Source organism: Tupaia chinensis, unplaced genomic scaffold (assembly GCF_000334495.1).
Source record: "Tupaia chinensis unplaced genomic scaffold, TupChi_1.0 Scaffold000316_1, whole genome shotgun sequence".
NCBI lineage: Eukaryota > Metazoa > Chordata > Mammalia > Scandentia > Tupaiidae > Tupaia > Tupaia belangeri.
Window position 1 is genome coordinate 7,302,684 of NW_006159809.1, and position 15,374 is coordinate 7,318,057.

At 44.5% G+C, this 15,374-nt stretch overlaps 1 protein-coding gene across 1 annotated transcript in view; it reads left to right on the forward strand.

Moving 5' to 3' along the window:
* FIGLA (folliculogenesis specific bHLH transcription factor) overlaps nt 1–9,520 on the forward strand; it is a 25,124-nt gene extending 15,604 nt beyond the window's left edge. Inside the window, exons 4-5 of the mRNA XM_006151317.1 lie at nt 8,855–8,889; nt 9,459–9,520. Coding sequence (XP_006151379.1) covers nt 8,855–8,889; nt 9,459–9,474 — 51 coding nt within the window. The 3' untranslated portion in view covers nt 9,475–9,520. The remainder of the gene's footprint in view (nt 1–8,854; nt 8,890–9,458) is intronic.
* The last annotated feature ends 5,854 nt before the right edge of the window (nt 9,521–15,374 follow it).

Sequence of the window (15,374 nt, forward strand, 5' to 3'; positions counted from 1 at the left end):
CGGTCGACTACGTGGGAGTCCAGCGACATAGCCATTAGGCTAACTGCTGGTTCCCTGACTTTTTTTTTTTTTTTTTAAATAAAAGGCATGTTTAATAGTAAAAAGTTCCAGTTTACTATTACTGACTTTGTAAGAAGCTTTAATTTGTATTATCAGGAACCAGGATAGGTCGCAGATAAAGGGGCCAAGGAGCAATGGTCAGGCTCAGCTTTTATTTGCCAAAAGAATTCCCAGAACGGTTCCGTCCAGCTTATGTGGAGCGTTGGTGACCTAGGCTTCAAGGTCCTGGCCAGGTACCCTGACTGACCAGAGACCTGGTGACAGCTGATGTGGCTCGCTGGACTGACATGTCTGTGTCGGAGGGGCTTGGGGCTCGGGAGCCAGCCCAGTCTAGCTTCAGGCTGCGGGAGTGGCACCCTTTTCCCTGAATTTGGGGAGGGGTCTGGGGAGTGGAAATCTGTGGTGGCAGGTTTGCGTATTTGGGGGGATTTAGAGATGGGGTCAGAGCAGGCTGTGCAAGATCAACAACATTCCTGGGAGGCAAAATCCCGGATGAAGTACATAAGAATCTGCTGATGGCAGAGATGGAGATTAACTTCTGGGGCCAGAGCAGGCTCACTTGGGAACTGACCACAGGAGGAGACATCCAGGCCTGGGAGGGAGGGTGGCCCATGTGGAATGCCAGAGCCGAGGAGGGGGTTCATGTGGGGTGTGTTCAAGCCCAAGAGGGCTGAGCACAGCCGTGCAGGGAGGGGATGACAAGTGCGTGTGCAGACAGAGGGGGTGACCCATGTGAAGCTGTGGTGTCTGGTCTTGGTAAGGATAGGGAGAGGCTCATTTAAACTTGAAGTTTCTAGGTGTGGGCTTTTGCCATATCAGGTTGTCGGGTGGTGAGATGTTTGCTACCTCACCATGGTGGCTAATGGGCAAGCATTCCACATCACGCAGGGCTTTGGCTTTTGCTCAGTTGGTGTGATACTATAGAGGTCATATCTCTGGACAAAGACCAGCCTCGATTTTGGAGTAGATGCCGAGTGCTGGGATTTCAGAGGCTTTGGAAAGGGTCATGTGGGTGAACATATGTTATAGACCTAGATATGCTGCCAATGTACATTTCTGAATTTTGGCCTGTCATGGCAGTGTTACTTGAAAGAGTTTCCAAAAGAAGGAAGTCTATGTAGGTGGCAGATTCCCATCATCCCCTCTAGATTGTGGTGCTCTGTAAAATTAATCATTAGGGATGTTTCTTCTAATGGCACTTAGGGTCTGAAGTGAGATGGTCTGACTAGTTGGGATGAGTTTATTTAGCATCTTGGGAAGACTCTGAAGCCTCTTTCTCTGACTTCCATCTCACATTCCCCCACGTTGTAGCTATATGTGATGGTAAAAATTCTATACAGTAGGGGCCAGCAGGTGGCATGGTTGTTAAGGTGCTGGACTCCCACATGGCTGACCACGGCTCCAGTCCTGGACCTGGTCGCTTGCTTTCTCACTTTCCCTCCTTCCTTCCCTCTCTCTCTCTTTCTCCCCCCTCCCTCTCTCATGAGCATGTGTGCCCTATAGCAAATAAAATAATAATAATGATAAATAAAATAATATTTTCAGAGAGAGATTTTTGTTATAGGGAGTGCGTGCTTGCCAGAGAGACAGAGACAGAGAAACAGTGAGAAGTCACCCCCCACCCCCCAACGACCGGGGAGGACGGCCGCACCGCAATCCCTTCTCCCTTCTCCTCTCGGGATTTTTTTGGCACACATGCATACACACCTGGCATGAGTTTTAAGTCACTGGGTCTGGGACTCGAGCCACGTTTGCCTATGTGGGAGTCCAGTGACATAACCATCTTCTGGTCCCCAATAACTTTTTAAAAAATTCTATACAATAGCATATAGTATCCAGGTTTTTGCTTAGGGAACACATTTGTCCTTCCCAGGGTTCACTGGTGGCCTTTGAGGCACATTCTAATGAGTTTAGCAGGCAGAGCATTTTAGAAAATTCCAATTCCTATTGAATGGGGCCCGTGCACTCTGGTTGGTCAGAATTCCTGCCACTCAAAATTGCACTGCACTAGCCTATTTTGCCTGCTTAGGCTCCTGCCTTTACAGCCCTGGATTAAGGAAGGGCACTGGGGCTCAGGTGAAAGGTGCCTCAGTGGGTACATTTAGCTCCAGGGTTCTACTGTGCTTTCTAAGCTTTGAGAGTTTAGGAACTGGTGCCCATAATGGTACATATGTTTGTAACTCTCCAGGACTTTGGAAAGGTGAGCCACGTGGGGCAAAGAGGCCAGATGGACTTACCTTTGGAGCAGTGCCATCTTCAATGGGGGATTCCCAGGCTGCAGCTTCTGAGGAAGAAATCCAATGAGAGGCTCAAGAGAGACTTTTATTTTAATTGCCAGGGTGTGCATGCACTTGCCAGAGACAGAGAGGGAGAAAGCATCCCCTGGTGAGGCTTGATCACATCATAATTCCTTCTCCACTCCTCTATTCCCATTGAGATTTGGGGTACACGCACATGCCTGGCATGTGCCTCAAGCCACCAGACTGGGACTTGAACCTTGGCTGGCTATGTGGGATCTGGTGCCTCCCTCTACTAGGTAATGGGGCCTGCCCAGACTTTTTTTTTTCTTTTTAAGAGAGATTTTTGTTATAGGGCACATGCACTCGCTGAAGAGACAGAGACAGAGAGACAGAAAGCGAGAAATCACTCCTCCTGGGGAGATGGCCATGCTGCAGTCCCTTTTCTTCCACTCTCCGCTTGAGATTTGGGGGACACATGCACATGTGCCTGGCATGAGTTTTAAGCCACTGGGTCTGGGACTGGAACCGTAGTCAACTACATGGGAGTCCAGTCCAAAACTATGATGCCATCTGCTGGTACCCTCAGGCTTTGTTTTAGGAGTGAGTTTGTTTCTTGGTAGACAGAGACAGGCGCGCACCTCAACGGAGTCTCACTGTAGTCCTCCCTCAGCCTTCCCTAGGCAGCCGGGGTGATGAGCTCATGTGCCACATGAGTACAGGTCCACCCAAGGACTGCACCCCAATCTTCCATATGCTTTCAGCTTCGCATCATGCCTCCTCTGCATCAGGCCCCAAGTTAAACTCCTAAGGCTGAACCTGGTCAAGATAAGTAGAAAAGGAGAGAAGGAAAGTAAATTTCTATTTCCTTGTGAAAATGAGAAAGAGAAATTCCTATAGTTAGAATTTTGACTTTTCTATGGGGACAAAGATGAAATTGATCATGGACGCAGGGTTCTAAGGTGTGTGTGTGTACACATGTATGCACATGCATGTGTATGAAGTTTGGTTTCTTTACAAAAAGAATCTGCCCGTGTGGGCAAGCAAGTGATGTAGGGATAGTGCAGTGCTCTGAGGGGCTGGACCACGGAGGAGGGCCCCCCTGGAGTCTGTGTCCTGGATGTCTTTGTATGTGCCACCATGTCGGCATGCCCATGATCCTGGCTGGCTGAAGCTGGGATAGATCGTGGTATGACAACACTGTTGGGGGTACACACCTCTCTGTCTCTCTTTCTCTCCCTGCCCCCATGGAAGACAGTAAATAAATAAACAAAACAAAACACTTAGTTTAAAAAACTGAAAGAGGGGCCAGCAGGTGACGTGGTGGTTAAGGATGCTGGACTCCCACATGGCTGATAGCTGTTCAAGTCCTAGACCTGGCAGCTTGCTTTTCTCTCTCTCTTTCGTTCACTCTGTCCCTCTCTGATCAAATTAAAATAAATAAAAATGAATAAATGAATAAATAAAATTAAATAAAATAATTCTTTAAAAACAAAAAGACTGAAATAATCTACCTGGCATGTACTACCTAACTCTGTCAGTAAGCCAAATACGATTTGAGAGCCAGGAATTACTTCTTTTCTACTTTGTTGATGTATGTTGGACCTCATAGTTAAAGTAATTGCAGTCCTCATGTAGTCTAGTGGACTAGCACTTGGAATATTTATGTGAGCTATTATTTTTTGTCCCCCCCCCATTAGAGGAGATGTTTGCATTTGTCAGAGAGACAGAAAGGGAAAGTAAGAAAGCCCCTTCACTTGCAATGGCGAATGGTCATGCCATAATCCCTTCCACTCCATTTCTCTTTTCAGGGTTTGGGACATACACACACATGTGCCCAGCGTATTTCTCAAGCCACTGGGTCCGCCTTCTCAAGCCATACAGCTGGCCATGTGGGAGCCAGCTGTTTTAACCACTGCACTACTGGCCGGCCCTATATTTATGAGCTTTTTATAAAAAGACTATGAAAGTCCCATCTGATTGCTCCCACGTGGATTCACAGACCGGCAGAATGAATGGAAGGGTCTCTTGAAGGTAGAGGCCAGACTTTTCTGTTGTGCTGCCTTCTTGAGATAGACAGCTTTGGGTTCGGAGAAAACCTCCAAATGCTGGCACCATTTGAGCTAACCCCGAGAGCTCAGCGCATCCATCTTCCCACCCTCAACCATGTTCTTCCCTTATTCTAGTTCTGGGTTATCCAGAACAGATAAGGCATAGATGGACTCAAGGATGCAGTGTTACTGGTAGATCTTCTAGTGAAAGATTAAAGGGATTATAAACCAGGGGCCAGATGGCGGTACAACACTAGCATAACTCTCTACAAGACTGACCTACACGAGAGAGTTCCCAGTTCACAGCCAGAAACCTCCCTGAGTGCATTGGGTTCTATCATGTCTGTGATCTGGGGTTTGCAGAGGCTAGGGATGGATCACAGCATAGAGACCCTGTAGGGGGTGCCTCTCTTTCCTCCTCTCTCACTCACTCATGGAAGAAGGAAATAAATATATATTTTTAAAAGGGATTATAAATAAGACTCTATTACTCCATTATTTTAGGGTCTCTTCTGTCCTCTTTGGATCCTCTCCTCTTTTTGGAAAGCTCTTCTCTATGGAACATTTTCTTCCATGAGGTGGAAGACAGGTTTGAGGTGCTGTCTCATTGGGGTGATCTGAGGTGAGGAACCAAAAGGAAGAGTCCTTATGCATCATGCCATCCAGACTGGGCCCCTGAGGGAAGAGACTGAGGCCACACTTGGCTTGGTGGCCAAAGCTCTACTCATTATAAGAAGCATCGTTTGCTGGAAGATTATATGTGTAGCTCTCCCTCTGGACATGAGAAGCTAAAGCTGTGGCCACAATGTTGAGCTCTGGTCTTTTATGGCTGGACTTTCCTACAACCAAATCAGAATTGGTAGTTACAAGCATATCTTAGATGGGAAGGAACGTAACTTTATTCTCTGACTGCACTCCACTCCTTCTTGAGCCCTTATGGTGCAAAAGATGGGGAAATGATATGGTCTCAGGAAGGCCCATCTTCTTTGAATAAATACGGTATCAGTTCAACATTTGGAATCCCAGAAGTGCAGGTCTTTTTTCCATCAAGTGTGCTCTCCCTCCCCTACTCTGTCTCCAGGTACACTTGGAGGCTAGAATGGGTCCCCAGCCTCTGGACTCTGGTCTCAGGTGATGTTGAGCTGACATCCACTGTGAATGTCCACAGCCCCACTGTGCCTTCTCTAGGCCAAACTTGCTGGGCATTCTCATTATGAATCCAGGCCTTTTCCCATTTCCCTGGCTTCCCTACTCCCAGCTGAGTCTATGAGGCTGCCCTCTCGCCCCTGTTCCTGGTTATGTCCCTCAACCAAGTGGTCACTAAACTCCTTAGTGGCTGTGCCCTAAGAAGTAGGTGAGAATCCCTGCTTTCCTCAGAATCTACTTTATTTTTTGGGGTTCTGTCTTTTTATAACTCTGTCCTATTGCAGAGTGAAGGCCTGGGAGGGCATGGTATGGGGCACTTCTCAGGGATTGGGGAGTTTCTGTACATTCGTTCCATCTCTGAATGACAACTTCCTGCATTTGAATTTTCTTTTCCATCTTTGGGTGTAGGAAGACTTCTCCACATCCTACGTTGCCTCCTTCCTGCTCTGGGACTACCCGATGAGCAGCTGTCTAAGCTCTGACCCACCAGAACCCACACATTCATTATTCTCTCTTTCATTGAAGGGGGAATGAAAGCCTTGCTTTTCAGACTATTGTAAGGCTGAGGACTGAATGCTAAAACTAAGTGAGCAAAGCCCCCTATCTAACTCCATCTTCCCCTACCAAGACTTGGTTCAGTAGGCGGAAAATTATATCAGATAATCTGTCAAGTTATCCGGCTACATGGCCAACTATGGGAGGGTTCCCACCTCTTAAAGGAGTCAAGCAGCAGGCTAGGCTTCATTTCCTCAACACTCTCTTCTTGGTCCTTGAACTCTGTGGGTTGTGATATTAAAGACAACATTGATAAACCCCAGCAAATTTTTCTATTCTGCTACTTAAGTGTTATATTCCTGGAATTTTCCAACTAACTTTATTTTTTTTTAAATAAAAAAAGCTTTAATTGTCAGAGGGCATATATACTAACTGGAGAGAGATAAAGAGGGAGAGAGAGAGGGAGAAAACACTTCCAATGGGGTGTGGCCATTCTGTAATCCTTTCTTCTCCATTTCTCCATGCAGCTAGGACTTTGGGCACATACACACATGCACCCAGCATGCTTTTAAAGTCCCGGAGGCCAGGACTTGAGCCACAGTCAGCCATGTGGGATCCAGCTCCCTTAATTACTAGGCCGCAGGCCTCACCCTCTAGCTAAACTTTAGAAAAAAAAATATTTAATTTTATTTATTATTACTAATTTTTTAAAAATTGCTGTAGGGCATGTGTACTCAGAGAGAGGGACAAAGAAAAAGAATGCAAACCACATCTGGGAGTTGAACCACAGTCAGCTATGTAGGAATTCAGCACCTTAACCTCCACACCACCCACTGGCCCCTTCCAAGTAACTATTTATTAATTAATTTATTTAAAAGAATTATTTATTTTAATTTTATTTATTCAGTTATTTATCTTAATTTGACCATAGACACACAGAGAGAGAGAAAGAAAGGGAAAGTGAGAAAGCAAGCCACCAGATCTGGGACTCGAACCATGGTCAGCTATGTGGGATTGTCCAGCACCTTAACCACCATGCCACCCACTGGCCTCCCAGCTAACTTTTAAAAACAAACAAAGCAGTCAGGCAGTAGTGCAGTGATGAGGCTACTGGAACCACATGGGAAATGTCTTGGGTTCATATCCTGAAAGTTCCCTGAGCCCGCCAGGTGCTTGCATGCACCTGTGAACTGGGCTGACTGAGACTGGGGGGGTGGATCCTGGTGTGGGGACCCTGTTGGGGGGGCCTACATCTCTGTCTTCCTCAGGGATGAAATAAACTTTAAACCCCACAAAAAAAAACACACAAAGATCTAAAATATGAATGAAGTTTAAAAACTTCGTGGAACAATGGAATTTAATCGAGTTTATTTTGTGCAAAAATTTTTAAATCTGTACATAATTTTTCTCATAATACACATTTTTTCATGAACTTTCTGAAGACTATACTGTATCATAGGCTGATAGAATTCAATTATGTGTTTTTATTTTATTTTTTTAGTTTTGTTATATGGTGCTTGTACTTGCCAGAGCAAGACAGAGAAGAAAAATGAGAAATCCCCCAGGGGGGATAGACACATTGCAATCCCTTCCCCATTCTCCTCTTGAGATTTTGAGGACACATGCACACATGCCCGGCGTGATTTTCAAGCTGCTGGGTCCGGGACTCTGATCGCACTGTCAGCCATGTAGGATCCAGCTGCTTTAACCTCCGTGCCACCTGCTGGACTGGATTAAATCATCCTTTAACTTTTCAGATAAATACAGCAATATATGAATGTGTCTCTTAGGTTTATAACATTTTGTTACTAGATATGTAAAAAGTAAATAAAAACTCTCAGGGCTGGCTGGTGGGTGGTGGTTAAGGATGCTGGACTCACACATGGTTGACCCTGGTTTGAGTAATGGACCTAGTGACTTGTTTTCTCTCTCTCTCCCCCTCTCTGGTCAAATGAAAATAAAATAACTAAATAAAGGTAAATAATTCCTTTTAAAAAGTCTCTCTGAAGCTAAATATGAACTACAAAGAAAAAGCTTGATCATGTATCTATAGTGGAAAGACTCTAGATCAGAAAAAAAGAGTATTCATACTATTTGTGCCAGAACTGTTCTTAGCACTATGTACCTAGTAACCTATTTGAAATTCATAACCACTCTGATATACAATTACATCCATGTCATATGTGAGGAAGCTAAGGAACAAAAGTAATTTGTCTAACATCCGGCAAGTCAATGAATTATTAGGACTCGGGGATGTGGGTAACAGTGTTAAATCCTTTTAACCACATTCATCTTAGAAAAACTCAACCTTGAAATGTAAATGAGTACACTAAAACGCAGACCCATTTTCATAGCCAAGTTAAACCATTTGATGAGTCCAGTGTTTTATCACCCACAGTGATAATGTCTGAGCTGCCTGACTAGGATTTGAACGACTTCACCTTTTAGTCATGGGTTTATTTTTCATCAAGTTGAGATTGCAGAACATTAAAAAGAAACAAAATGATCATATCACTACAGTGAAACCACTGATGGAAATTCCAGGCTGTCCCGGAAAAGTCAAGATACATGTTTTCTGTTTCTCTTTCACAAAAGTGCAACATGACTTTTCTGACAATCCAAATATATTAAAATGTGTCCAAATTATTTTCCAGTGCAACTAAATTAAGAAAGCGTCATAGGGTACATAGCATTGTATGTTCTGCTTTTAATTTTTTTTCTGCATTGACATGTTTTAGATAACCCATTAGTTGGGACAACATTCTAATTGTTGGATATAAGTTGTTTTCAACTTTTTGTTCTCATAAAACATAGCAAATAACCTGATGTGTTTAGCCCTTGTATCTTGTATTTTTTTTTCTCCAGGATAAATTCCCGGAAGTAGAACTTCTGAGTCACAGGTAGGTACATGCTATGACTCGGTTCATAGTGCCGGTCTACATACTCATACGATACCATTAGCCACGCAGCAGTGCTGATTTCCTCACGTTCTTGCCAGCGATGAGCTCTGTTAAAATGATGGAATTTTAATGAGTAAAAGATGGTATCTTTGGGGTCGGTAGGTGGCGCAGTGGTTAAGGGCACTGGACTCCCACATAGCCAACTGCGGTTTAAGTCCTGGATCTGGTGGCTTGCGTGCTCTTTTTCTCTCTCTCTTTGGTCAAATTGAAATAAATAAATAAATAGACAAAGTTAAATAAAATAATTCTTTTAAAAAAGATAGTATCTTTATCTTTAATCTTTGATTACAAATGAAATTAAATTTTTTTGTGTATTTATAAGTTGTACAAAGGGACTTCAACAAAGTCATAAAATTAAAGTATATTTTGGAGCAAAATGTTTTTGAAATTCACATATAGTTTCCTCTATAATGTGCATTTCCATGAACTTTTTTGAGATCCCTGTTTTTGTGTGTGCAAACTGTCCTTATCCTTTTGCCATTTATTATAAACTTTTTTCTCTGTTTCAGACACCCACAAGTATGAAAAAAATGAAAGGACCAGCGTTACTTTCCGGAGACTAAATAAATGCAATCTTGAAAGTTTTGGAGTCTTTTTTTAAAAAGAAATTTTGTGGTAATCCAAAGTGTAACAATCACCCTTTAAATGGTCTTGCCTGACACAAACTTAGTGAACTCTTTCTCCTTAACTTCATGCTTTGAAGAAATTGTTCAGGGTCTTCAGCCTGTGCTCCCAAACCCTCTAGAATATTCTATTCTGTAGAGTATTCTATTCTTATCCTCTTAGGACCAATTCCTTTCATTTTATCTGTTTTTGTTTGCTTGTTTAAATCACTTTGAGGAACAAATATTATCCTTCCTGGGGAAGTTAACCTGTGATCAGAATGCAAACTTCAGCTGGAAGAGTGTGGCGCTGTAAGTACTGGCCATTGAGAGTGAGAACTTTCAGGGCTTTCTAAATGCCCAAAGTGAATGGCACCTTTGGGCAAATTAGAAAGCCGAGCACAAAGGCAGTTTCCATCTTTACAGTCACCTACACAGCACATATGCTGGGTTGTTTTCCACATTTGACATACGTGAACTTGTTTTTACAGCAATCCGAAGAGGTAGGTATGATCACTCCTGTTTAACAGATGGGGAAACTGAGAGTGTGCACAGAGAGTACATCAGCTCAGGCCACTGTGAGAATACCATAGACGGGGGCGGCTTAACAACAGATGTTTATTTTTCACAATTTTAGAAGTTGGGAGGTCCTCGAAGGCCTGGCGGGGCTCGATTTCTGCTGAGAGCTCGCTCTCTGGCTTATAGACGACTGTCTTCTCACTGTGTCCTCACAGGGCAGAAAGCTAGCTAGTGCTGGTCTTCCTTCTGTAACAGAACACCAATCCGATTGGACTGGGTTCCACTCTTAAAACCTCATTTAACTTTAATTACCTACTTGGGAACAGCAGATGGTGTAACGGTTAGGTCACTGGACTTCCATGCAGTCAACCATGGTTCTAATCCCAGACCTGATGGTTTAAATTCATGCTGGGCACGTGTGCATGTGTGCCCAAAATCTCAAAAGAGATTGAGGAGAAGGGATTACAATGTGGCCATCCCCCTCCAGGTGGTGATTTCTTGCTTTCTGTCTCTCTGTCTCTCTCTCTCCGGCGAGCACACGTGCCCTATAGCAAAAATCTCTCTTGAAAAAAAAAATTAACTGCTAAAGACCCTGTCTCCAAATACAGTCACTTTGGGAGTTAAGGTCCCAATGTATGCATTTGGGGAACAAATTCCAACCCCGCTCCTCCCCCATCTTATGTTCCTATCACACACACAATGTATTCCATCATAACTGCTGAAAGTCTTAATTCATCCCAGCATCAGCTCTCCCGTCCTAAGTTACAAATTACTGTGGAACAAATGATAACCAACTTAGGGGCTTGAAACAACACCCATATTATCTCAGTTTCTCTGAGTTAGGTGTTGGGTCTGGGCAGGACTTAATTGGGTCCTCTGCTTCAAGGTCTCTTACAAGGCTGAGGTCAAGGAGTTAACCAGGTTGAGGTCCCAGGCAAAGGCTTGAGTGGGGAAGGATCTGCCTCAGCTCACGTGGTTATTGGCAGAACTCATTTTCTCTAGGACTTCTAGACCAAGAGCTTCCGTTTCTAGCAGGCCGTTGGCCAGATGTCACCCTTAGTACCTTGCTGTGTAGGTCTACCCAACATGACTACTTAAGGAAAGTGTGCAAACCAGAGGCCGTGGTGAAAGTGGGCTAGCATGATGACGCTCATGTGATCACTGAAGTGACATTCCATTGCCCTTGCTGTGTCCTACGGGGTAGAAGGGAGTCATAGCCCTTCCAGGACCTAAGGGAAAGGATTGTACAGGGCACATATCTAGGAGTAGGGGGTCATCAGGGCCACCTGAGAAGCCACCTGGCACAGCCTCTGCCAGTGTCTTCATTTGCCATCTTCTCTCTATAAGTTACTGCTGACCAGACCACTTGCATCAAAAGGCCTAAATAAGAAATTATTTTATTGCAAATCAGTCAGAAAATCTGATTTTGAATTCTCTCTGGTCACTGGAGGCTGATCGACTGATTTTCCAGCATCTGACATGGGGTCTCCTGTGCTTTTCTGTCTTTCATTAAAGGCCAGGCATCTTGGGCTTCTGCAATAGGACCTCTGGAGTCTGGCCTTCCATACTCCAGTTCTGGTTCCTTTCGGTAGATTTCAAAGTGAATTTGGAATTGTGTGAGCGAGACTTTCTGGAACTTCAATTAAGATTTCATTAGGCTATTAGTGTGAGAATTAATGATGTCTTGTTTTCTTTCTGACATCTGAACAATTCCTAAAGCCACTGCCTGGCCCCATTCTTCTCAGCTCTCTTACATTCAAATGGAGTCTTGGAAAAGCAGGATACATGCTTTTATTATTATTTTTTAATCGTTTAATGGCTAGAGGAGTAGAATCTTTTTATTTTTTTGAAGAAAAGTAGAGTATATCACTATATCAGCCTTGTTAGCCTTACTAGGGCCCTGTCCCAGGACTGTTTTGTTTTGTTTTGTTGGGTCCATGTGCTCATCACAGATAGGGAGAAAGTGGGAAAGCACCCCCAGGGGTAATGGTCATGCTGAAAACCCTTTTCCATTCTCCTCTGGGGACTGTGGACATGTACAAATGCCCAGTGTGTTTTTTAAGCCACTGGGGCTGGAACTTGAACTGCCATAGAGGATCTAGCTGCCTTAACCCTCATGCCACCTGCTGGCCCCTCAGTTCTGCTTTTAAAAATCTATTTCCTTGTCCCCTCTGAGAGGCCATGCCATATGATGGTTAGGGACCATGAGTGCTGAAGTCTATAGCATTTGAGTTTGTATCCTCCTTCAGTCACCCACTAGCTGTGTGACCCTGTGCCTTCGTGTCTTTATTTGTAAAATGGGCATATCGATAATATCACCCTAGCCACCAGCAGGTGACATGGTTGATATGGAGCTGCACTCCTACATGGTCAACGATGGTTCAAATCCCATACCCAGCAGCCTGAAAAACCGGGCATGTGTGTGTGCCCAAAATCCTGAGGGGAGAATGGAGGAGAAGGGATTTTGGCATGACCATTCCCTGCTGGGGAGTGATTCTTCATTTCCTTCTCTCAGTCTTTCTCTGTCTCTTCCTGGTGAACACATGCACCCCAAGGCAAAAACCTAAAAACAAAAATTAAAAAAAAAAACAAACACTACCCTCATAGAATTCTTGTTAAAATTAAGTGAGTAAAAATGCACTTAAGGCCCTCAGAATAGGGCTAGGAGGCAACAAGGGCTTGCTACTATTAATTTGATAAAAAGAAATAATACAATAGGAGAAATTTTTAAAATTTTATTCTCATCATTTAAAAATTTGCTATAAGGCAAATATGCTCACCAGAGAGAGAAAGAGAGAGGAAAAGTGAGAAAGCAAGCTTCTAGGTCCGGGGCTCAAAGTGTGGTCAGCCATGTGAGAGTCCAGCTCTTTAACCACCGTGCTGCTGGCCGTCAGGGAGAGAAATTTTTTAAATGATAAAGATGACTAGAAAGATTTCTAAAACCTATTTCTAGACCAAACAAAAATTCTCTACTCCCTTTTGGGATTGTATTTAGGAAAAGAGCCCACTTTACCTATGATTTACGACACCTGGAGAAGGGATTCCTGACTCCCAGGGCTCACACCTATTGGCACCAGTTGTACCCCAGCCACCTAAAATGTCTCAGTAAACCCATCGTGTCCTGGCTCTCCTGGCCAGATAGACCGTAGGGCCTGGGGATGCAGAGGGGGACAGGATGTCACTTTCTGTGGCTGAGCTGGTTGTAATTTTCCTAGTAAATTTTGAAGGAAAATGGGAGAGGACTTGGGGACCCAGTGATTCTAAGGAAGGAGTGGGAATGAGTGAGCAACTGCAAGTAGGGAAGGAGGGTGCAGGGCCTGGGGGTGGAGGAGTAGGCAGCCAGAGCCATCGACACACTTTACCCTGGCGTCTAAGATGGAACTCCTGCCGTCTAAGATGGAACTCCTGCCGATGGTCCTGCTGCTATTGCAATGGACTTTTCCTTTCTCTCTGAATTAGTAGGAAGTAGATCCAAGAGTGATGGTTCTTGGTTTTTGTTGTTGTTGTTTGTTCGCTTTTTGTTTTTTTTTTTAAGAGCAATTTTTGCTATAGGGTGCATGCACTCACCAGAAAGAGAGATACAGAGTGTGAGAAATTACCCCTCGGGGGGATGGCCACACCACAATCCCTTCTCTTCCATTCTCTCTTGGGATCTTGGGCATGCATGCACACACACCTAGCGTGAGTTTTAAGCTGCCGTCCAGGGACTCAAACTGTGGTGGATTACATGGGAATCTAGTGATGTAGCCATTACATCATCTGCTGGTCCCAAGAATGATGTTTCTTTCTTTTTAAGATTTATTTAATTGCATTTGTTATTATTATTATTTTTTAATTTGACTAGGCAGAGACAGAGAGAGAAAGGGAAACTGAGAAAGCAAGCTGCCAGGTCTGGGACTTGAACCATGGTCAGCCATGTGGAAATCCAATATGCTTAACCACCACGCCACTTGCCGGCCTGAGTGATGTTTCTTAAACATTAGTGTTCTTGGTACATTGGGATGCTTATTAAAAATATCAGGGGCTGGATACTAGTACAGGGGTAAAACATGACTCTCTGAGCCTAACCCCGAGGAGAAGATTCTGGATTTGCTTCCAGAGGCCTCACTGACTACTCTGGAATGTGTCCATCATCCAGGGCTGGCTGAAGCTGGGATGGGCCGTGACACGAAGACCCTCTCTACCTCTGTCTCTTTGCTTCTTTCACTCATGGAAAGAATAAATAAGGAAAAACACTCATTTCTGCATCTACCTCCAAAGGTTCTGGCTCCACAATAGCACAGTGGTGGGGGCACAGTGATTTTTGTGAGGGTATCTGAGGGTTGTGGTGCCCCAAAACTTAGAAGGAGCATAGGGATGTGATTTGGGAGCAGTGGCCAGAGGCTTTTCTAGAAGCTGTATGTTTTTATAAGCACATTTCAAAAAGCAGTTGTAAGTGTTGTTTTAGGGGAGCCCATGGAAATTGTGGGGGGTGTAATGTCCTAAGATATCTTGTGACATCCCTAGTCTTTGAGGACCAGGCCTTCAGAAATACTCTCAAGAAGTATTAGAAATGGGTGTGGGGGGGTAGCAGGTGGCACGGTAGTTAAGGCACTGGACTCCCACATGGCCAACCCAGGTTTGAGTCCTGGACCGGCATCATGAAAACCACGCAGAGCACCCATGTATGAGTGCCCAAAATCCCAGGAGGAGAATGGAGGAGAACGTGCTCCCCCCCCGCCCCCCAGTGATTTCTCACTTTCCCTCTCTCTGCCTGTCTCTCTCCAGAGAGCTCTGGCACAGTATGGCAAAACCTAAAAAAAGGAATAATGGTGCCTTGGGTGCCCTGTCATTTTACAGAGGAAAACAATGGGGCCCAGAAAGGGTCAGCAGCTTCAAGGAGGCGGCACAGCAGACCTGAGACGACCCTTTGTAGGGCTCCCCAGCCAGTTCCCCACTCACTACACACCTGTTTCCTCCGGAATGGGAAACTGGGGAGAGGAGGTGAGAGGCGGATATGTGGTGCGGTTGAGGGAGCTGGGCCCGCCCCCAAGGTAGGCCAACAACAATTTAGTCCTAGTTGAAAATGGAGTCAGAATTATAATAGGAAAATTTTGGCTTGGCCTTCAGTCAAACCATTGTTATTAAAATCACCAACTGACTTAACTTCCAAAGACAAGATGTCTTTCCAGACCAAAAACCAAACTCCGGGTGTAGGACTTGTGTGTGTGTGTGTGTGTGTGTGAGTGAGTGTGTGTTTTGAAGATCTCTGAGAGGCAACACCCGCTCACCGAGCTGTGCTCCAGATCGTCTTCCTGGCAACAG